Below are 25,335 nucleotides of genomic sequence, written 5' to 3'. Positions count from 1 at the left end.
GAGGGGACAGAGGACAAGCAATGTTGCTGACAGTTTGTAACTGACTTAGCCAGCAGACTTTGCTACAAGCCAATAGGCTGTGAAACAGGTGACGTACCTTATGTTCTACTTGACAAGCTGAGTTGCAGCTGGCAGTGTTGTTTTGTTTGTGTTTATTGCTGCTGTTTCCTACATTGTTGTGCTGTAGCTTACAGACAATATAGAAAAGTCCAGTTATGAATACATGGATCAAAGATTTGTGGCTGTTTTTGTTATTAAAGATACTTTAATCGTCATTATGCTACATCATATCTGTATTTCACATACAGTGCCTGTTAGCAGGTAAACTCAATTAGCTCTGTGCATGTATTTTTCTGGGATGTTTTTTAAAAGCTCTGTGGAGTGTCTGCTGAAATTAAAAGATTTGTGCACAGTGGCCGATCACCTTGGGCAGCCGGTTTCTAGTTATTTTGTGGTTCTTCAGCAGCACTGACGAGACTGAGTGAATGACTTTAACACAACATTGAAACCTTAAACATTTAGTATTACTGTTGCACTATCTGTCTGATGTCTGTGTCTCCTCTTACTGATGGACTCGTGTGGTGCATCATTCATGGGAGATTTTGAACGTTCCTATGCTATTTGAACTTCCTCGACCTTTCAAATATTAAATTTATTGTACATAGGTTTATATTAGTCTCAGAAGACTCCCAGTATATTTCTGTCTTTTTCTCCTTGTGTTTTCATCTCTCTTCTTTTAAAGGCTGTTGCATTCAGCAGGCGTCTCACTCCTCAGTGGGGAAAAACACAAGACAGCTGACGGATTCATTAGAATACAAGCCTCTAATTAGAAAAGCCAGCTATTCTTGTCACTCACTGAAGACACTGTTGTTAGAGCTGCTCATAAGAAAAATAGAGGCCTTATCTGCCATTCACAGAGGACTCTGTAGATGAATTATATACCCAGTAGCCATTACAGATACAGGTATTCTTTTGGCACTTTTTTTTTTGCTGTCAATCAACACTGCTCTTCATTACAGCCAACAAATCTCTCTACACTCTGGAAAGTTCTACACACGGACAGCAGAATACATATCTAATGTAGTACGAATTTGAGTAGGAGTATGAACATCTGAATAATATAGCATGCTGTATGAAAAGCCGTCACTGTCATTCACGCTGCACTGCCTCAGGGCTGCATTAGGCGCCGTGTGAGCGCTAAAGAGGCACAGTGGTAAGTGGGACTGACAGACACACTCAGCTCAGGTCACAGCTTGTTTTATTTTGAAGTCAAACCAAGAGAAGAGGGACAAGGATGCACACTGATAAATTACACCAGGTATCGCTACATATCAACTAACAACATCACAATATCTCATAAAAGCGCTCTTGACAACAGATCCAACGTTACAAAATGAAAAATAACGGTACAGGAACAAAACTCGGCTGCAGTCGAAGCCCATCAATTAACGTAACAAAACACAGCGGAAAATAACAGTTTTGGCAAGAGACTGTGATATGCATGGTATTTCCTTTCCCAATCTGCAACGTTGTGTTAAATGAAGCTACAAGACCAGCAGCTGAAGCATTATGCAAGTAATTCGCATGAAGGAATTATAGGTCTGTAAAAACAAAAAGAAAAACCTCCTAATAAAACCTACTACAATGCATACACACAAAAAACTAGCCTGAGCGCAGCTTGGGTCACTGGGGGATTTCAGGATTTAAAATGTATAGCACAGCACATTGAAATGTCACTGTATATGAGCTATCAAACAGCCATGATGGAAAAATTCATTCAATCAACTCAGGACGTGTTGCGGATGTGGACATTGGCGTCAAACCTTCCTCAGACGGTGCAGCTGAAATTTCATGTCTGATAAATGTGTTACAGCAATACAAGACCATACTGACATTTTTCGGGGTTGGCTTATGAAGTGATCTTTGTGTTTCTGTGTGTGTGTGTGTGGAGTTTGACTGATGTGCCTGAGGTTACACAGTTTGGACAAGAAAGGCAAGGAGGAAGAGGGGCCATGAATGAATATACATTAACTACAGTTTACACACTTGAAGAGAGAAAAAAAAAACTCCAGAGAATCTCACAAAGAGGAAGCGTGAAATTCAGCATTGACTCGTGCCTTTGTACAAAGATAATCACATAGAAATCATCCATACATTACAGTAAAAAATAAATATATCAAGACAGTCAATAAATAATAAATTAGAGGAAGGGACTAAAAACATGGTGACGAGAGAGCAGACTGTGTGTGTGTGTTTGTGTATTTGAGTGTGTATCAGCAGACGATGATAATCCCAAAGCAAAGGTTCAATGGGAAATGCCCCTTGATAAGAGAGTGAGCACATATATGGGCAGTCAAGGTAAATCAGAACATGACTTAGCATGTGCTTGTGTGTTTTAAGTCTGCATGCATGTTTTCTCTTTATATTGGCGTTATATATGTAGCTGTCGTGGATATGTGTGTCTCTTTGTCTATATCTTTAAATACTCACCTACATGTTTGTGTGTGTCTGCGTCTATATCTGCCTGTGTCTGTGTTTCTTCATGTCTGCATGTGTCTGTATGTGTTTACAACACATTTTAGCCATTTGGCTAACTCAGTGGCCCTCGCCACTGGGGGGTTTAGCATCATGCTGCTGCCCCGCCGCCCCTCCAGGCAGCCAGGGAGAGACCGAGTGCGAAGTGGTCTGCTTGGCCATGCTGTAGTGGCTGATCACTGTGTAGAAACGGCCCCTTGAGTTGGCATCCTGGGCAGCGTAGTAGGCCTCCAGAGAGGCTGGGATACACCGCTTGTGCTGTGAGGGAGAAAGAGAGAAACGAGGTTCAGAACATTCAGCAGTTACTTCACTGTTAATGATGCAACATGGAGCATCTAGTTAACTACTTAAAAGTGTAACTCTGTGCATACTAAGTCACTGATTCCCAACTGGTCCAGCCACAGGGTCCAGATTTCTCCTCAGTCATTAGTTCAAGGTCCACACAGCTTCATACATTCAGCGTCTTACTTGCATTTGGCCATGTTGTCAAGCTAGTTTGCTGTCTCTGTCAAGTAGCTGTCTGTTGGTCACTCAGTCTACAGCAGGAAATGGCATCTCAAATCAAAGCTCTGAGCTGGAAGTTCACAATACTTCAGAATTAAGTGTGTTTTGTAAGAACCTGACACATTGCGGTCCATTCAGAATGGGCCTGTGAAGCACTGTTGGACTGTGACCAACCAGTTGGGAACCACTGTACTAAGTGTTATATGCAACACATTCTCATCCCCAACTCTTCAAATTCTGACACTTGGTCAGTGGCCCATCACTTCAAAATATGACGCTCTAAGTACCCCTCCTGCATCAGTTTTGGATGTTTAGGGACGGCCTGTTTGTTACACTTGTTACATGCATTATCTGTACAGTGTACAGTTAAATGTACAGTTTTTGCTTTTTAAATGCATACAGTCTCTTTCGAGGTAAACTTTGAATGTAGGTACCAAAAAAAAAAACTTAATTTTTTGTTGTACTTCTTCAGGGTTTCGGCATTAAAGGACGCAGTTAGGTTCAGAAAAAACATCATGGCATGACTATAAATAACTACGTTTGTTACTGTGATATATTATCACGTTGCATACGTCACTAACATAGTGTGCTACTGTACACATACTAGCAAACTACTGTTATTATTAGACTTGACTCTTTGTTTGACCTACGCTGATTTTCTCTCTCTTTATACTATGGTAGTTGCCCAGAGCTTTGATAGGTGAAGCCACCTGGGGGCGTTAGGTAGCTACACTGGCAAAGTGGCTTTCCAGTGCGAAGGTATGAGAAATGGAGGTCTTTGCCCTCAAAGTGCCAGCAGATTCACATTGGCATTGTGGGTTGCATTGCAATGTTGCATAAGACACTTTGAAATGTGGTTGTAGCAGTCAGGGACTGAGATGCATCTGTGGAAATCCAATTGAAATAGCATTTTAAACCACCTCCAAATGTGGTTTGGATCCAATTTGCAAAAATTGTTTGTTTATTTTATTTTTTTTGCTGTCCAGACTTTCAAAAATCAATTTGGTGCAATCTTGAAATGCCAAAGACAGATCTGGGCTGACAGTCTGAACATTGCTTTTATTTGATTTTAAAAATTAAAAAAGACATTTAAAAAACACGTTTTGCAGCAGAGAAAAAAACACAAGAATTTGTTCTCAGCAGCGATGCAGACTCATCTCTATGACTCCGTAGAGCATTAGAATCTGCTTGTGTATGTATACATTTACAACCTTGTGCGCAGTTCTGTAGTGTGTGTGTGCCACATTGTGTAAGTATGGACAGTTGTGCACCCAGTGAACATGCATGTGACACTGCTAATAATACCTCTGCAGACTGCAGTCAGAGCCCCTGCAGAGGCTGTGGGCCTGAAACTAGATTTATTCCACCTTAAAGACCAGATCTGTCCAGAGACACAGACTTCCAAGGTGACCTCTCACAAAGTGCAGAGAAACTTATGTTATAAGTGCAGTGCAGTGGAAATCTATAAGTACCAGGGCAGAGAGGAGAGGGGAGGAGAGGCTGTCAGCATCACATACTGAAAAACTAAAGATTCAACGACTGGGATACAACAATTCTGATTGTTGGATCAGAATGGCTGCATGAGCCATTTTCTATTAGGACCTCAACTATATGAATCATTAGGGATCATAATTGTGGTAATTATTGTAAAACAGGCACTAAGTCTAATTTTCATCTATTTGTCAATGCAGTTAATGACATGTTAGAGCAGCCTCAATAGACTCTGCTTCTTTGGCCTCTGTGTCGAGGAACAAATGCCGAAAATTACACTTGATTATGATGGTCATAACAAAATCACTGATATCACTGATTGATGATTGCCTGTCTGATGAGCCTTGTTAGCCTCTTCCTATAATATAACCTCAGATATAAGTAAAAGTAGGGCAGGGTTTTTTTTTCTCCCATAGGAGACTGGGCGGTGCGCTCACCTTTAATTCTTTATTTAGATAGTAGGGAGAGTAGGAGGAGGAGAGACATAGTGAAGGGCAAAGAGGATGTTGCACCTTGCACAAGGACATTTAGGCAGATAGGGTATGTAACTCTAGTGCTGAAAGTAATAGGCCTGAATAATTGGTCAATTTCTTTGAGGAATAGGTCGACAGTTTGAGAAATAGTTTGTTTTTTGTAGGATGAAGCAATATTACATCAGTTGGCCAAAGGGGGGCGCTATAGCAACCAACTGAAATTGCAAACTTTGAATGGGCATATCTCATGCCCCGTATGTCGTAGAGACATGAAACTTTGCACAGAGATGCCTCTCCTCATGAGGAACAAATTTACCTCAAGAACCCATAACTTCCGGTTATATAGATTTTCCGCCATTTTGAATTTTTTGAAAACCCCTTCAAATCGATCTCTTCCTAGGAAGTTTGACCGATCTGCATGAAACTCAGTGAACATAATCTAGGGACCAATATCTAAAGTTCCCTCTTGGCAAAAGTTGGAAAACTTACTAAAACTGAGCTTCTATAAGGCAATGAATATTGCGGAGGGCATGGCTCACCACATAAAGGTGTATAACATCTCAAGGGTTTCACCCATCACCACGCAACTTTGTAGGCGTATGACCACACATAATCTGAGGGGACCCCTCCATTATTGACCCCATCAAACAAAATGGGGGCGCTAGAGAGCTAATTTCTTATCTAGGCCTAACCGCCATATGGATTTTTACTAAACTTGGTAGATATGTAGAACAGGACGCCTCAAGGTGACTGGAGAAATTTAACTCTAATTGGCAACTGGGTGGCGCTATAACAACAGAAAAATGCTTAAACATGGCTAAAATGCGACCGATCGCTGTGGCTCCCCCTGTGGCTGAATGTTTGGTTGTTTTTCTAATTTTTGGTATGACTAAGTCATGGTATGGTATGCTGTACATAATCACAGAAACTGTCAGTGTGTCATTCTGTCAGTCAGTCATTCTGTCTATCCCACATTTTTCGACTCACTGATGTGGTCAATCTATGTGAAACTGCACATAGGCATTGAGGATTGGCATAGGTAGAAGGTGACAAAGCTACTAATGGGTATGGACTAATTAATGATTATTTGCTACTTTAACTTTGCAGCGTAGGCAGTGAAAGCAAACAAATCTGTCTTCACACTATTAAATCCTCTGTTTTCATTTATATAATTTAGAGTCCATAGTTAGTCTAGCTAGGGAGACTTAAGATGAGCCACCGCCATTGAGGTTTGGCCAAATTTAGAGGAAAAAGGGCCAGATCGTAGATGTATGACAACCATTTTTGTTGATGAAATGGTAAAACATTTTTTGATCGGTGTATAGGCTACACATATTTACAGGCTTACAACAATGATGTATGAAACTAAAGATGTTAGTGACAGTTATTTATTTCCTCTTTTTTTTTGACAAACCCACAGGGAGCCATTGTAGAGAGGTTAAAGAGCCACATGTACTCGTCCCTTGTTGTCATCTGACATTCTATGGACTATTTTCTTATCTAACGCTCCAAAATGTTTGACTTCTGCTTTAATTAATGGAGAAACATTTCCTGGGTCCAGATCTTTGTCTCGTTTGGTGTCGTGACATGAAACAGAGTTTCTTTACTGAAAAAAAAAGAGTGCCATGGGTGGACTCAATTATTGAATCAGCTCCAGGGACAAAACTGACGCCTTTGTTAACCTGTTGTTTAGCATTGTCAAGCAGTGCACTGGAACCAGTTAGGAGTGACAGACAAGACGTCCTAAATCGACATGTCCTCTCAATATCGCCCAACATCATACTTTGCTGCGCTCTACTCTTAAAGGACAACTTTGGTATTTTTCAACCTGGGCTCTATTTCCCCATGTGTATGTGTGCGTATGATTCATGGGTACCACTCGTTCTAAAATTGGTTCAGTATTGAGCCACGAAATGAGCTAAAACAGTAATGGGGGCAAATGCGTCCCATATAAAAGTGCTTTTTTTCACCACTGACCGGTTCAGATCGCCAGTGCTATCTCTGTAAATAGCATATGGTAGCGGCCCTGGGGCAGTGGTGAGTGTGAATGAGTGGAGTCAGCTGTCAGTCAGTGTTGGAGCAGAAAGGCGGAAGGCGTCCCTGCTTGGTAATGTAAATGAGTATATGTGTGTGAAGTGTGTGTTACGCCAGAAGAGTCAGAGGACAGAGTCTTTTACGAGCTACCCCCTGGAGTATTACCGGAGTTTTTGGAGTGCTCAAATAAACGGGCCTTTTTCCCGAACGCAAGAACAGGATGTCGCGCAACACCCTGTACAGCTTTCACAGGCTGCCTTTGTCGGACGGCGAGATGCTGAAGTTGTGGCTAGTTGTGCTACAAATGGATGCTAACACTAGGGCTGGGCGGTATGACCTAAAATTCATATCACGGTATAAATCGAATCCCTTCACGGTAACGGTATATATCGCGGTATAAATTTAAGTGTAAAAGTTATAATAGAAGTGTTTCTGAATGGGTTTTGTAGTCCCTTAGCAAAGCTAAATTGATTAAAAAAAAACAACAACAAAAGCAAAGATATAATGTATTTTTTAGAGCATTTATTGTGCAGAATACAGATCTCAAAACTCAAAATTAAAACCCAGTACTCTATGGTGCAAAATGTCCCCTGGGATCTATATCAAAAGGTAATTTCCTTCTTTTAGCAAAATCCTAAATGACTGAGTTGTGTTTTTTCCACCTGGACCTTTATGCTCTGCCATTTCTCCTCTAATCATCACGCTGTAACCTGTGACAGGCTGCTATGATACCACAACTGTCACACATTCACATATGGAGTTTTTTGTGGAGCCCCTAGCGTCACATAGGTTTACATTACCAAAGGTTTATGACAAACTCTCTTGCCAAAAACCAACTCCCGTGTGCGCACGGCGAGAGAGGAGAGGGAGAGACGCTGTGCTGCTGCCAGAGGAGACACTGAATGAGTTCCCTCTAAGCGGCAAGTTGCTAAAAGAGTCTGAGAAGTCCGGGGCTGTTCATAAAACATTAACTCACTCACTCACAAGTTCTCCAGCAACACATGTTGCACGTGCTACGCTAAATCACGGACGTGAACCAGCTCCTCTTGCTCCGCTGTCTCTGTGCTCGCAGCCATTTTCAAACTGAGGTAGGTGCGATGACGTCATCGACGATAGGACGGTAGAGCGCAAATCTCTACCGTGGGCCAAATTTATATCATTTCTACCGTCTACCGCATATACCGTGCAGCCTTAGCTAACACTCCTCTCCAGACACTGCGCCTTGCAGACCATCGGGTCTGCAGTGCTCACTTCTCCTAAGATGACTACTGCCAGCCGAAGAAGAGAAGACATCCACTCCCGAAACACCTCTTCCTCAAGAAAACGGCTGTCCCACGAGTAGAGAGAGCTACAGACACAGTGGAGCAAAGCTCGTGACATCGCACAGCCCAGAGGTAAGGGAAACATTTACTATGCTGTTCACAGAGATAGCACTGGCAATCTGAACCGGTCAGTGGCGAAAAAAAAGCACTTTTATACGGACGCATTTGCCCCCATTACCGTTTTAGCTTGTTTCATGGCTCAATACTGAACCAATTTTAGAACGAGTGGTACCCATGAATCATACGCACACATACACATGGGGAAATAGAGCCCAGGTTGAAAAATACCGAAGTTGTCCTTTAAGACCCTGTCAAAATAAGTTATGTTGGCATGGCTGTAGTGATTGGTTAGGGAAAACTGAATCCCCCTCTCCCGTGAAAATCCGTTTAAGTGGACACAATGTCAGACTTAAAATGACGGAGACAGAGTGTAAGGACTTGACAATTCAGTTTGATGTGAGGCAAGGAAAATAAGGAGGCAACAACTTTGTATCAAGTAATTGTTTAACTAATTTTTGAAGCGAAAACTACTTCAAGTTCCCTGAAGTTTGTAGCTTTTTTCCATTTGAAATCATTGCAAATTGAATATTTTTTGGCTTTAGAGTTTGCATGATCAGACAATGTAACCTTGGGCTGTTGGAAACTGTGATGGACATTTTTAGATATTTATAGACTCATCAAATCAAATATATGATACAGAACCAATCAATAATGAAAAGCTGCAGCTCCACTTAACTGATCCTGTGGAGGCTCACCTTTTACCCACTGCCCTGTTAACCACGTGACTGTCTCTGGGCTCTGGATAGGTGTGTTGTAACACTGTGAAATGAAATACAGGCCACGTAGGGATCTTACCTTGTAAATGAATCCATCTGGGCAGGCGTGGTCGTAGGTGAAGGCTTTATAAACCACCAGGAACACGATGCAGGCGAGGAAGGCCAGGGCCAGGATGATCAGAATCGTCACCTAGGGGGAGGACAAACACTGGTCAGTGTGTGTGTGTGTGTGCGCCAGAGCATTAAAGGAGGATGTGTGGTTTATATATGTGAGGCAGGGTTAGAGTTCGACAGTGCGAAAGATGGAGCATGTGCGATAGTGTGTGTCTGTAGTCCTAATAAATGGTACAGTAAGATGCTAGTGGCTGAGGTGAATGGCTCCTCAAGGCAAGGTGTTCCTGTTGACTTCCATGATGGATGACTCAGGTTGTGACACTGCACCAGGACCTGTACCTTTTAGCTTAATAGACCTTTTTTCCACAACAGATTTGTCATAGTAGGAAAGGCACAGTTGTTACTTATGGCTCTGTTCTATTCAAGTGTCCCAGTAAGCCGTGACAGTGACCACAAAACCAGGACCCAGAAACTGAAGCAGCTCTTTATCTCCACAGTTTAGACCTGTGGTTCTCCTACTGTGACATGTTAAAAATAAATGTCTCCCGTGAAAAAGCCCTATTGCAAATATAAACTTCTAATTAGGTTTCTTAAATAAATAATGGTTTAATTAATATGCATAAAAAACTTTCCACAAGTTCCCTCATTAAATTACAAATGTTCTTCAAAAGTGAAAGATCAAAGCGCACTTAAGCTACTGCAGACTTGTCTCGGCTTACATAAAATCTTCTTGTAATCCTCAAAGATATCACCTCCTGTTATGCAGACGGTGAAGTTTTGTCGTGATGTGAGCTTAATATAAAGGACTTCATTACTGCAAGCTGTGTCTCTTTATAGAGACCTATTGAATTAGGACTGGGACATAATTAATTTGTCTATCCAGTTTCAGTGGATCTGAATATTATGCATTTCTTTTGCCTTTGTTCAATGAACCGTAACTGTTTTTACCTATACTGTACATACAATTGGGTATCTTGCTCAAGTACTTTATTATAATACTGCAGCCCACTCTCATTCCCACAGCGTCATATGTCCTAAGTCAGTGGCTGTCGGCATCTGAATCCAGCGCACAAGGAGCCCTTTGGCATTTGTATGAGATGTACCGGGCTTTTCACTGATCCACGATCATGTTTCGTGTGTGATTTGAGTTTTTTTAAGTTAGGTAACATCGTAAACATTATGTGGCATACATGTCACGTGATATACATTACATACAGCACATCAGCAGCAAGATATACTCTTTAATATTTACACACCATAAAACTTCAATTTAACGCCCAGTTCCCATTTAACGCCCAGTCCCTTTTACCAGTCTGGTGTGGCTATACATTTTGACAAACAAAGGCCTGTCTCAATTAGACGCCTGGTCTGGTTGCCAAGCAGTTCATTTAGTTTAATAGAAGTTCTTCGGATGTATAGAAGCAGGTTGTTGGCTATTATGTGTCCATTACTCTAACCTGGAAATCCATATGCCCCGCCCCTTGCAAATTCAAATTTGCACTGCACGGGGATCTGGCCCCGACGAGCAGAAGTCGAAAAGTAACCAGCCAAGATGGCAGTAGGGGTTTAAATCACCAGCTTCATCACGATACGATATTATATCGATTTGTTTGGATGATGATAAGATGTTTGCTGATATCACAAAGTCTGTCACGATACGATTTTGATTCAATTCGATTCAGGAGCCTTCGATCGATATGATGCGATATCATATGCCCATCTAACACAATCATTTACATCAACTCACAAAAACAACTAGAATATGATTTGACCATTTTATTTCTGAGCTCTGTTTGTTGTTTGAGCAGAGGCGCGCTTGCCTAGAAATGGTGACACAGACGTGCTATGTGAATTTCAAAATAAATGTGTATCTTTAAGATGACGATATGGATCGATGTTTTCATTTTGCATCGATGTAATCGGATCGTTAATCAATGAATCGATGTGGATCGATGTATCGTTACATCCCTACATGGAAGCTGCTGAAGGACCGTGTCCATTCAGTTTAGCTTTGGAAGAAATGCTAAGCCAACGACACTTATCTTTTTCCGTGAGAGAGGAACAGAAGACTGCCCTAGAAGCCTTCGCTTCCAGGAAGGACATTTTTGCCGTTTTGCCAGTGGGATAGAGCAAAAGCATAATATATCAGTTAGCCGCACTGGTTGGCAAACAAATGGGGCTTAGTGCAATGAATACATCACCTTGTTTTTTTTGCTCTGATTGGCTATCGTGCTATCCAATTGCGTGTGGCGGTATTTAATATGCCTCAGTTAGTGCCGCCCCTTGGGTAGGAAGGGTGCATCGATGAGGGCCAGACTCAAACTCTTTCTAGATTTGAGTCTGGATTTCCAGGCCACGATTACTCTGTAAGTTATTCATATTACTTTAGTTCATAAGGGTCCTGAGATCAAAAGAATCAAGAGGGTTTTTTTTATAAAAACGAATTCAAGTTGTACTTTAAGTATTGTTTTAATGGGATAAAGTGGTGTTGTGCCTGTATGCCAGGTGCTGTAATATTTGAGTGCTGTAACTCTGTTTCTATGATGTGCTGTCTGTTGGAGCTAGATCAAATGAATGACTCATAATCGATATACAGGGCTGCACGGTGGGTGGCGGTTAACACTGTCACCTCACAGCAAGAGGGTTCCTGGTTCAATTCCAGGAGGGAGCCCTTCTGTGCAGAGTTTGCATGTTCTCCCGTGTCAGCGTGGGTTTTCTCCAGGTACTCCAGCTTCCTCCCACAGTCCAAAGACGTGCAAGTTAATTGGTGACTCTAAATTGCCCGTAGGTGTGAATGTGAGTGTGAATAGTTGTCTGTCTATATGTGTCAGCCCTGTGATAGTCTGGTGACCTGTCTGCAACCCTCGAGAGGATAAGCAGTTACAAAAATGGATAATTGATATATTATCTGAAGCTTAATTCTTATACAAGTAATTTTAATACTTGTTTAGATAAAATTTGATTGTATATCTTGATCTTTGCTGAGCAACAGTTTTATGTGAAAGGAATTAAAGGCCTGTCCCATATAGACGCCTACCCCAAATATAGGCCTACTGATTTCAGTGATTTAAGCAAATGATAGCCCAGGCTACTATTTGAAGTTTTACAGAAGGTTAAGACACATAACAAACACCCTTGCATACATTTTCTCATATTATCAATGTTGATTCAGCCTGGCTGTCAATGACAACCCACACTGATTGTAAGTGTGCAGGTATAGTGGATTTCAGTTGTTTGGCATCTTGTTTTTAAAACAGCCTCATGAATCAATCAGCATCCTTCCTGTCCAAACCTCTGCTGACTGTCAATGCACTCAGGCCACCGAGAGAAATCACTTAGCTCCAGCTGTTTAAGAAATACACCAGTGGCAAGCTGATTTACAAATTGCATTTTTGAAACTGCATCAGTTCTGATGTGCTCAAGTGTGCAAATTAAGCCTTTCAATTGCCGGTTTAAAGAGAATGTATTGTCCAAAAAAAAAACAAAAAAAACTGGAACACATTTAAATGTTCTGGTCAGCCCTCACAACAAGGAACTATGAAATGTTATCAGAATTTGCTTGGAAAGAATCAGAATACATCTGCACTGTGAAAAATGCTTAATAGCAGCCAAAATAAAGCAGAGCTAATCTAAAATGATGGAAATAACACATTTATTTCTGCGTACTGATGCAAATAAGAATGCCTCTGTGTAGTTTGAGGTGTGAAATATTCATTTTCCTGGCAGGGTAGACAATGTTGTAGTAAAGCAGATTAACATATAAAAGGGTTTATTTCCTCCTACTTTCTACTTGACACCCTGATTGGGTGCTTCTGAGCGAGCATTTAATTAAAATTATGCAAATCGAGTACAAAGGATAGCTGTGTTTAAAAATGGTATTGTCTGCTAAGTCACAAATGCCAGTGTAGGTATGTGTGTGGTGAATGCATATGCTTGTATCTGCATTTGTCCATTCTCCCCACACGCTCCAAAATAAAATGCCGCCATTAAAAAGTCAGATTTATCACAGTGAGCGAGTTGAAAAAAATGGAACCTTCCATAACAGATGAATGTTTCTAATTTCCTGTTTCCATTTCTAGACTGGCATTAAAGCCATTCCCGATTTACTGCTCTCTATATGATCTGTCACTGCGAGATGTCAGAGCAATTACACATGGGTGTGATCATTAGTCTCCATCAGCGTTATGGGGGTGGACAGGGACACGCAAGCTAAGTGACTGTTTACTTGGTGTCAACTGGGGGACACGACTCTCAGCCTTGGTTGATGCTGACACTCTCCATAAATTACATCTCCCACATCACACACACACTGTGATACTTTAAAAAGGATGTGTTTAAAGTCACGGCGACCCGCATTCTGGATGTAACAGACGTAAAATGACTGATTAAGACCCATCCTGACCCCCTTTTTTTAATCGTGATGCACATGAAACAGCTTATTAAGGAGAGGGATTACTGTAAAGCTCCTCATATCATGCAGCAAGCAATCAGTGTTTCATGCATGTGGAGACCCAACTTTGTGTAGACACTTTGAAACATGAAACGGAGACTTAAGTCGCTAATGACTGAGGAGATTTGCTCCTTTGCGCGACTAAAATGGAGGAAATTTAAACAGCATTTGAAGCGTTTGTCCGTGTGGCCCACCCATCTGAAACACTCATTCAGCCGATTATTTATTGAATTAAAACCGCTTGCTGCAACATATGTGATCTGACCACTCTTAAATGATGCTTGAAATTAGGGCATGACATGGCACATGCATTAAACAGATTAGTGGCATTAACCCTGACACGGCGAGTGTTGCTTATGTTGACGTTCAGTGACACTTTCATTGTAGATTCAATGCAGTCGGAGCAACAGTTCAGACAGGAACATATTCCGCCCTTTGTGATAGAAATGATCGCCCTGGAATCCCCGTTGATGCAGCCGCAGCCATGTGCTGTATAAATCCATTAAAAATCTATCCTGACCTTTCTCCATTATTCATAATCTGGCTGAACACCCCAGTAAACCTTAAAGGGTCGCCAGGGTAACGCTACAGCTTGCGGATGAAGACTCCCCCCGTGCATGAAGTGGATTCATACTTTTATCTGCCAGTATCTACTGGACTGATGCAATATTCCTCTTTGATAAGATTATGCTCTCATATCTCTGATAACAGCTGAATCTGCACCACGGGTGCACTCACATTAAGCACAAGCAAATAAAAACAACAGAACAAAATACAGTAGAAACTAACATAAAAATAATGCTTCTTTTGGTCAATAGGAGGCCATGCTGTCTCCCAGCATGGCAGCTTCTCCCACATCATCCTGTTTCTCTGTTGAACACAGTCAACAGGGCTGCTTTGTCATTAGCGCTCCAGTATGTGCCATCCTACACCACTATCGCCACCAACACAACCATCATCCTGTTTGCTGTGCGACACAGATAACAGACACACGTTTGTTTTTCTTGAATGCAGGTAGAAGCACAGCACGCTGCTATAATTTGGACTAAGAGCAGCGTGTCCTTAACAAGAATTGGCTCCATCAGTAAGGATTGGATTGACTGCGCGGCAGGTGACCGTGCCCGCTGGGCTTTAGTTGGTTCACCTAATACCACCCTGTGTCTCTATTCACGTGGATAAAAAACATTCAGATTGTGTTTTAAAGCTGCACTGAGCAAGGTTTTTATGCAAATGGAACATTTTAGCAGCATCCTAGTGCTCCTGCGCATTCACACCGTTTGCCCACATGAAACTGGATGTGTCAAATAAAAGCTTGAGAGCAAAATAAAAACCAAACACCCACAAAACTTAAGTCAAAGAAATCAGACTTATCCCTTGTCTCTTTTATCCCTGTGTTGTGTAGTGCTGTGAGTGACCACACACAGCTTCATTGTTCTTTGTGCAGCAATGTTTATTATATCTAACATTTATTCAACCAGGAAACCCTGACTGAGATGAAAAATCTAATTTTTAAAATGGTTGCGAGCAATAACAATGAGTTAGACTGACAACATTAAAAAACAAGTCACAATTTGAATTAAACAATTAAAGCGGCACCTTAAAAACAATTTACAATCTGAAAAAAAGGAAAGAGAAAAAGATAATTCAGAATAATGAGAAATGCACATTAGAATCTCCTCAGGCCCAAGCTGCTGTCATCTTATTTTTTGTTTTGTCTGACCAACAAATTCAACGCTGTCTACTAGAAATTACATTTATATGTTACTAATCATGCTGTTGTGGAAATATAATCCCTGCCTAGATTATGTTCAGAGATGTTTTTTTCAGGTAACAAAACACTATATTCATGTAACGCATAGGCTACACAGGGTAGGTGGTTGGGGAGGATGTAGGCGTATAAAGTACAGGACCTTGACACCAGAATTTGGGGTTTGTGTCAGACTCCTTTCTTAGGTTTAGTCAACAAAAGCCCTGTGGTTAATGTGAGGGAAAGATTGTGTTTTGGTCACCTTTTATAAAAGCTACGATAACACATTCTTACTCCGACCTCGCCACATATCGCCACTTGGTCAAGGCCTTTCCACGTAGACATATGACGTGCAAAGTACCCTGGGTGCGTCTGGTGTTGCTGCTCTAGGACACAGTGTAGACTGCAGCCTGTTGCATGCATTGTGACTTTTCAAAATACACTTCCATTTTCACAGGAAATTCAGTCGCATACAGTCTCTTTCTAAATAAATGTATTGTGTCAGTACAACACTGCGAATAGATGTTATTTTCCTTTTAACAACATAAGAGAAGTGGCCTCCTGGGTGACAGATGACAGGTGATTGTTGGACCGCTCCACCATCCCTGACGCCCACCCTACTTGCACTTTGCTCCCTTAACTTACGTTGTTGTCTGGCTGCGTTTGCCCCTAATGCCATCAGGCAATGTTACACACTGATGGTCCCCACCCCGTATCATACAGATGTGAAAGGACGACTTTCCTTGTCAGTGTCTGACAGGGAAGTCACTGACTGTATTCAACGACTGAGAAATGAGACTGGGTTGCTATTAACAAAGTATCATGTTATAGATTTAGGCAACAAATGCACACTTTGGGTGAGGTTAGGGAGAAGTTGTGATTGATGTTAATTAAAAAATAAAAGAATAAAAAATAATGCCGCAGTCACTACAAGCTGAAACTGTATTGCAAGATTGTGGTGGAAAATAACTGGAATACATTTTCAGTGAACATTTTGCTGACACATTTATTATCAACATTTTTACAACTTGTCAGAAGAGTTAATTTGCAACATTTCCTCATTATGTTAATAGAACACATAATTTGCTCGGCATTATGTTTCCCTTTGCAGTGTCAAATTAGTTGTATCTTAATGACATTTCTAGAGACAGGGCTCACAATCACAAACCTTAAAAATCTTCAGTTTTACAAAAGACAAAGTTCACTGATCGCTGGAGCTTCCAAAACATTTAGGGCTCTAGTTTCGCAGACCGGGCAAGGCGGGGGCGCAGTGCAACTGCGCTTCGCCAACTGGGTGTGGCCAGGCGGATTTTGCAAGTTTGGCACACCGTGTGCGCCTGGCGCAGCTACTCCTCTTTCCCACCTCCTGGCAGAAGAGAGCAGCAGCGTCAGACGGCCAAACTTCTCCCAGGAGGAAACTGATGTTTTGGTCCGGGAGGTCCAAGCTCGCAGTGTCCGAATATATGGAACTGCGAGCAGACCTCCACGGGCTGATGATGCAAAGGTAGCCTGGGAGGAGGTCACCACAATTGTAAATCAATGTTGCGTTTCTCTCGTGCGCGCTCTCTCTTTCTCTCTCGCAGTCTCACTCTGTTTCTTTTCTTTTGACTTTTCTGAGATGACAGATGCTGAATATATACTCCCTATCTGATGCTGTGGCTGTTTGTGGTTGGCTGAGAGGGATGTGAACTCATTAGTTTGCAGCTGTGTTAATCAAATCAGGTTGGGTTTCCATTACGCGTGCCAAACGTGCCAAACATGCCAAACGGTGCCAATCCCCTTTGATCTGACATCAGATGTGACGGGACAGTCGATATAGAGATACATTTATGTGCTGATTGCAGATAGTTGCATTGAATAGTCGTTTTTTTGGGTATTTATTGCATTGTTAATGTGCCTGATATTCTGGAAACCTGCCTGTGAGGTTTTGGTGACGTGTGCGCACTGTCCGCCGGTCAGCCAAACTTCGACTTACACCGGCTGCGCTCCCCCTGCGCTGACAGTAGACCTGGTTTCAGATGGCGAGCTTTTAGCGCACCTCGGCGAAGCCTTTTGGCACGAAACTGTCACTGCGCCAAGCTGGATCTGTCGACACTTCCCCCTGCTGCGCCGCCACACCCATCTCAACACACTTCCGTCTGCCAAACTACCAAACTGAGCGCGCCTCGGGTTGCGCTGCTCGAAACTAGCTCTGCGCGGGGTTCGCCGCCCTGCGCTGCGCCGGGAAACTAGAGCCCTTAATGTCAAGCCTTAAAGGGATAGTGCACCCAAAAATGAAAATTCAGCCATTATCTACTCACCCATATGCCGAGGGAGGCTCAGGTGAAGTTTTAGAGTCCTCACAACACTTGCGGAGATCCCAGGTGAGAGGGGGTAGCAACACAACTCCACCTAATGGAGGCTGACGGCGCCCCAGATTCAAACGTCCAAAAACACATAACTGGAACCACAAAATATCTCCATACTGCTTGTCTGTAGTGATCCAAGTGTGCTACCCCCCCCTCTCACCTGGGATCTCCGCAAGGGATGTCAGGACTCTAAAACTTCACCTGAGCCTCCCTCGGCATATGGGTGAGTAGATAATGGCTGAATTTTCATTTTTGGGTGCCCTGATGGATTTAAAGTCAGACGTAAACTTGGTATTAATATCTAACCAATTATCATTCACTGAAAAGCAGCAGCTAATCTTTACCCTTGAGAAGCTGAAACTAGCAAACATTTAGCAACATTGCTTAAAATGGCGTCCCTAGATTGAGTTTGGTGACTAAAGGTGAGCAGGCTTTTGCCATCAAGGCCTCAAGGCTCTGGAATTCTCTGCCTGAGGAGATTAGGCTGGCTAGCAGATTACCTGTTTTTAGATCATTGCTGAAAACATAGTTTTATTGGAAAGCTTTCCCTTTAATGCCTGATTTGTACTTTCTGATTTGTAGCTTTTGTGTTTTATTTCCTTTTGTTCTATTTTTGCCTGTGTGCACACTATTTTTCTCAGCGTTTAACGTTTTTTTTAAGTACTGTATTTCATGCACTTTGTAACCTTGTTTAGATAGGTGCTATCCAAATAAATTTATATTATTTATTATTATAAAAATTACGTTGAATTGTCAAAATTGTTGTTGACTGTTTCTCTGTCAGTCAACTTTATTATACTGCACATTTCCATGCACATATTTTTCCTGTCCTGTGTTCTTGTATCACAGAGTCTGCAGCTCTAGACGGTTGTGTATTATTATGGAAAAGACAATCAAACCAGATTATAAAAGATCCAGTAGGATTGTTCCTCTGTCATCTCTGACTGCAGATTAAGCATCTGCATTCTACCTATTGTTTATGTTTACCCATCTTTCACAACACACACCACCTGCTTATTTTCCCCGACACTGCCTCCCAGATAAGTCGAAAACAGTTGATTTATAATTAATATTTTCCACAAAAACCCCCCACTTCCCTTTAATTATTAATGGCTGCCCAGTGCATCGTAAGTTCAAAGGCAGTTTCCTTAATGGAAGTGCTTCTTCACAGCCTATTTCACCACCATTAAACATATGATTTCTCTCTTTTTTTAACACCCTGATATGTTAGAATGCAACACACCACCCACACTCTCACTGCTGGAAGTTGACAGGCCATATGGGGGGGAGCAGACACCTCCTCTCATTCGCTCGAGGAAAAAGAGGAGAATATGTAAGTGTGTGTCTGAGCGAGAGAAAGGGAAGGTGACAGGAGAGGGGTGTGAGAAAAAAAAATGATGCTGATAAAAACAGATAACAGAGTGACAGAGGGAGCAAAGTGAGAAATAAAGGAGGGGATGACAGAGACAATAAAGCAGTAAGCGAAAAGCAGACAGGGAGCGAGTGATGGAGATCCAGGGGCAGATGGAGAAGCTTGTCCCTCTCTTGGAAGCAGGTGGCAGAGACGGACACACAGACAGAGAGGCAGGGAGGCGAGCGACAAACACAGTGGGATACCGGTTGATGCATCAATCGATACATCACTGATGGAGGCATAAACAACAATCTTTCATTCATCTTCAATTAACCTCTGACACCTCCTCTACAGCAGCATGAGAAACCGCTCAATCCTGCATGTCTTAATGGATTCATCTCCGCCTCTACATAGTGAATCCTTGTGCTGACATGTCGAGCTACATGCATTATAAAAAGCTATTAATATCAAATGAGAAAAAAATTCTAATATTAAATAATTTTATCTTGGCTGTAATAACCTCGGATGCCTTCAGGGAAGTTTGTTGATTAATGAAATTAATGAACTTACTGACAGGGTGAGTAAGTGTGGAGAGAAAGCATCCTCTAAAAAGACGAATTGAAAAAGAAGAGCTTGAAGGTCACTGGTCAGAAGGCAGCAGAAGTCAGTAAATGTCCACCAGATTCGACTTCCAACAGTAAACAATAGACAAGTGGGGAGTGCCCCTTTAAAGGTTCAAAGGTTTGGCCGTCGATTCTATCCCTTTATAAGAACATTGTGCTCACTACATTAATTTGAAAATGGTGATATTACTACCTAACTGTCCGTTGAAGATATCTTTTAAAGTTTACAGACGAATTTCCAAATTTACATTAGACCTTCCCTACTTTCTGTAGTACTTTCACATGCTTAACTCTTTTAGGAGCTGCGCCTTGTCAAAATATATCAAAACCTATATGACTGGACAATGTGGGGATTTAATTTGAAAGGACAGACACAGGAAGTGGCCACGCTCAGCAGTCACACAGGAGTCACGTTGATTTCCAGGGCTGGTACCTGTGGTTATTCCACAGGCTAGTTAATAACATGTCGGGCAGGAAATCCAAAGTGTGGGATCATTTTGAGAAGGTGAAGGAAGAACCCAAGGTGATATGTAAACTCATCTTCATTGGTCGACTACAAACATGACGTATCATCTGAAACATGGAAGTAGCTACATGCCCATTAGCCACTGCGTCATTAACAGGCGGCTCGCTCAGTGTGTGACGTGCACTTGTAGATAAAATATAGACCTATATTAATGAAGGTTCATTAGTACGGTTTTGTATTTCTCTGTAATGTAGCACAGTGTTAACAATGTTACTGATACTATTCTTTCTCACACCTTCAACTCAAACCATTGTGTTGCCCCGCACAAAATATCAATTAATAATTAAACCAATATTGTAAACATGCGGGCGACTAGTTGACTAATGGCACTAAATGATGACAATTGGTCGACTTGGAAAATTTTTAGTCAGGGGCAGCCCTACTCTCCACTGACTTCCAAACTGACTTATATGACCTGTTGCAAAATGACATATATTACCTTTATAATGGTCACAGTTTGAAACATGTCCTTAACATCATGAGTTTCGCTCAAAAACTACCTGGTTAGGTTAAGGCAACAGAACTACGTGGTTAGGTTTAGAAAAAACATTATTGTTTGGTATAAAAATAAGTATTATTTTTTTTACTAATGTATGCCATGTGACGTAAGTGACACACATCATGTCACATAGGGCACTAGCATAGCATACTACACACACTGGAATACTTAGCTACTCTCTTATTAAAAGAAGTCACCGCTGACTTAGGGACGTGAACACTGGTGTCCTGGGTAAAAGTCCTGTGTGTTTTTGACCCATCCATCACCACTCCCATCCGTCCTATAGCTGCTTCTTTGATATTTTTTATATCAGCTGGACATGTCAGTTCCTTCTCTGCTCCTGTAATAATTAGCACAGCTGCTAGAGGGCACCACCTTACAATAAACATAAGTATGGTCGTAATAAGCTGCTTGCACTGTCAACTCACATGGTCGTTTTTCAGTGAGAGCAGCTGCAGTAATGGGATTTAGGTCATCTGAACTGTTGGCTTGTTTACAATCTATTTGATCGTCTGAAACACTGAGTGTCATTTTCCCACGTCAGCAATTACCTTGGGGAGTACAGTGTTATCACAACAGATTCAACAATCAATGGAAAAACTACAAAAATTGGAGACAAGGCTGTTTTCACAGATCACATTTTGATACATCACAGCAGGACAAGGACAGGTGTAAATAATAAAACTGGATTCCATTCAGCTGCTTCATTCTCAGGGACACGGTACTGTGCATGCTGGCCCACTGTCACGGCTTACTGGGACAATTTAATGGAACACAGTCATCATTAATTATTTATCAAGTAAAAATTGCAAACATTCTCCAGTTCCTTCGTCTCACATGTGAAGATTTGCAGCTTTTATATCATTATAAATTGCATATCTGCAGGATTCAGACTGTTGGTTGGATAAAACTAATTTTTATGACCATAGGCTCAAGGTACTTGAGTGGGATTTTTTTCTTTCTTAATATTTAAGATACGGATCATAAAAATAACTGATGCAGCCATAATCTTAACTATGACATCAGAAAAAACTGTTCATACATTCAAATAAAAAAAGTTAAAGTAAAAAATATTCTTCATCCATTCCCTCTGGAGCCAAACCAACCAGTCTAGCCTCAAGATCCAACAGTGTCAATGGAAATGTGTCTAATCGAGACACTAAGCCCTCACCTATTCATCACATGCATAAGCCTTTAAGTCAGGGATCAGCAAGCTACATAAAAATGTAAATGAAATATTCTCTTATCCTCTTAAGGCAGTTTTGTAATGATGAAATTAATGAAGCGCGTGGCGGCATACCTGTTAGGGCAAGTGGTTGGAAACTGCAACTGATAACTGAAAGGTCACAGGTTTGATCCCTGCGTGTCCTCGAGCAAAACAGAAAGCCCCTAGCTACTCACTGTACATGGAATTTAAAAGTGCAGGATGTGGATAAGGACTTTTAGGTAAGTGGTGCAGTTTGAGACAAGACAGCAGTGGCCATTTTGGCTCCAAAAGATATTTTTTAACCTTATGGTTCTTCAGTACAGGAAGGGTTATTCAGTTCCTCTATGTAGAAGTATCTCCAGCAGTATAAGAGCGCTGTAGTTCTGCACTCAAAATGCTATTTAAGTAAAAGTGCAGATGTATTGTAGACAAAATGTGCTTAAAGTTTTAAAAGTAAAAGTATTTGTTCTACAGAAAAGTGGCCTCTGTGACTGATATTGTGTTATTTCTCTAACATTTGATTTTGTTGAGAAATATTGGAGAATTTGACCTCTTTGTATTTTTATTCAAATCAAACCATCATGAGAAGTTTAGAGGAGAAATCATCTTTTGATAGAACTTCTGACAACTCGTAGATGTCTGAAAGGTGACACAGGGCTCATGAATAAGGAGCACAAGCCAAGGTTGGAAATCGCCTGTGGTGCAGCATAACTAAGTACATTTGCTCAAATACTGTAAAGTACAATTTTTAGGTACTTGTACTTAACTTGATTTTATGCTACATTTTGCTTTTACTCTACTACATCTCAGATGCAAATACATTTATTTAAAGCTTTAGTTACTTTGTAAATTTAGATTAATCATTCATTCTATCATTTTCTGTAACTGCCTATCCTGTTGAGGGGTGCGGGAGTGCTCGAGCCTATCCCAGCTGACATTGGGCGGGAGGCAAGGTACACCCTGGACAGATCGCCAGACTATCACACGGCTGACACATAGAGACAGACAACCATTCACACTCACATTCACACCTACGGACAATTTAGAGTCACTAATTAACCTGCATGTCTTTGGACTGTGGGAGGAAGCTGGAGTACCTGCTGAGACAGGGAGAACATGCAAACTCCACAGAGAAGGGCTACGGCATCCCAGAGTTAGAACCAGGAACCCTCTGGCTGTGAGGCGACAAAGCTAACCACTGTACCACCATGCCACCATTGAGATTATTGATTCCACACATAAATACACAAATAGGTTATAATATATTATTGTAGGTTAAGCTACCCAGCAGTATATTACTATATAATGATGAAAACTCTGTCTGTGTGTCTGTGTGTCTGTTCCACATTTTTCTCCTAACTGACTTGGTCAATCCATGTGAAATTTGGCACAGTGGTAGAGGGTCATGGGAGGATGTGAATGAAGCAATATTACATCAATTGGCCAAAGGGGGGCGCTATAGCAACCGAATGAAATTGCAAACTTTGCATGGGCATATCTCATGCCCCGTATGTCGTAGAGACATGAAACTTTGCACAGAGATGCCTCTCCTCGTGAGGAACAAATTTGCCTCAAGAACCCATAACTTCCGGTTATATAGATTTTCCGCCATTTTGAATTTTTTGAAAAACCCTTCAAATCGATCCCTTCCTAGGAAGTTTGAGCGATCTGCATGAAACTGGGTGAACATAATCTAGGGACCAATATCTAAAGTTCCCTCTTGGCAAAAGTTGGAAAACTTACTAAAACTGAGCTTCTATAAGGCAATGAATATTGCAGAGGGCGTGGCTCATCACATAAAGGTGTATAACATCTCAAGGGTTTCACCGATCACCACGCAACTTTGTAGGCATATGACCACACATAATCTGAGGGGACCCCTCCATTATTGACCCCATCAAACAAAATGGGGGCGCTAGAGAGCTAATTTCTTATCTAGGCCTAACCGCCATATGGATTTTTACTAAACTTGGTAGATATGTAGAACAGGACGTCTCAAGGTGACTGGAGAAATTTAACTCTGATTGGCAACAGGGTGGCACTATAACAACAGAAAAATGCTTACAAATGGCTAAAATGTGACCGATCGCTGTGGCTCCCCCTGTGGACCAATGTTTAGTTTTTTTCTAGTTTTTGGTATGACTAAGTCATGGTATGGTATGCTGTACTCAATGGGTATGGACTAGTATAGAGTAATTAAGTTTAGTCCCACCTTTACCAGCTGCAACATTAAGGTGATGTACACATGAATGCATCAATAATTGTGATCCAGTAATATGTGTCTATGATTCTGAAATGGGTCATTCTACATGATGACTACTTTTACTTTTGGTACTTTAAGTATGCCAATACTTGATGCAAATTTGTGCTTTTACTTGAGAGTTTTAAATGCAGGACTTTTACTTGTTTTACTTGCAGTATGCAGTATCCATGCTGCAGTATTGCTATTTTTACTCAAGTAAAAGATGTGGATATTTCACCCACCACTGGAAACCGATGGAATAACCTTTAACAATGCATTGCATTTTAAAAGCGTATTATATGTTTTGTTTATGTAAAATCTTACTATGAAATGTAAGTCATTACTTTAGGTGTTACGTAACTGTAGTGAAGTCAACATGTACAAGTATCTAGTGTTGAGACACCAGCATGATCCACAGTTCAAGAGAAAAACACCTTTTTTTTCTAAACTGATATTTCTAGACCTGTATGTGAGAAAAGCTTCCTTTTTTATTGATTTCCTTCCAGGATACTTTTTGCAGAGGTGACTGCTAATCTCTCTGCTCATAAAGCACCTCAGTGCAAAGTTGTCTTTGTTTTTATTCAGTAAAACAAAAGGCAACTCTCAAAGCAGGGCTCTTTGGGGAGCCAGCTACCTCAGAGCGGAGCATCTGAGACGGGGCAGAGGGATGTCAAGGAGACTGTGTACAGGGACTGGGGCTCTCGAGGGCTGGCTATCTGGTTGAGAGGGGCGCAGCTACAGTAGTGTGGCAACAGAGTAAAAACACTCCACTGTCTAGATGCATCACGTCTGCGATGGAAACACAAACTGATAAAGCTGACAAAACACAAGATTTTCCTCTGATCTCAAGGTCAGCTCAGGTTTGAACACAAGAGCACGTGTCCCTCAGAGCTTTGCAGGAGGTTCTGTGGGGCTACACTGTTCAATAGTTTCCAAAAACAATGAATAGAACATAGGCTTAGTGGATACGTATACAGTGCTGCTTTTCTTTGTTTCTGTGTTCTATTATTTCATATGGTATAAAGGTCATGACTTATTCAGTAAAGCTACAGCAGGGTTTGTATGTCGATGACAGCAGTCTTGGATCACT

The 25,335-nt window shown here is 41.4% G+C and overlaps 1 protein-coding gene across 1 annotated transcript in view; it reads right to left on the bottom strand.

The window, feature by feature from the left end:
* Positions 1 to 1,241: 1,241 nt before the first annotated feature.
* Positions 1,242 to 25,335, bottom strand: part of nsg2 (neuronal vesicle trafficking associated 2) — a 67,992-nt gene continuing 43,898 nt past the window's right edge. Inside the window, exons 4-5 of the mRNA XM_033637098.2 lie at positions 9,215 to 9,325; positions 1,242 to 2,793 (exon numbers count right to left, since the gene is read on the bottom strand). Of these exons, the coding sequence (XP_033492989.1) occupies positions 2,596 to 2,793; positions 9,215 to 9,325 (309 nt within the window). The 3' untranslated portion in view covers positions 1,242 to 2,595. The remainder of the gene's footprint in view (positions 2,794 to 9,214; positions 9,326 to 25,335) is intronic.

The sequence above is a fragment of the Epinephelus lanceolatus genome, chromosome 11, assembly GCF_041903045.1.
Source record: "Epinephelus lanceolatus isolate andai-2023 chromosome 11, ASM4190304v1, whole genome shotgun sequence".
NCBI lineage: Eukaryota > Metazoa > Chordata > Actinopteri > Perciformes > Serranidae > Epinephelus > Epinephelus lanceolatus.
This window is presented reverse-complemented; position numbering and strand designations above follow the sequence as displayed.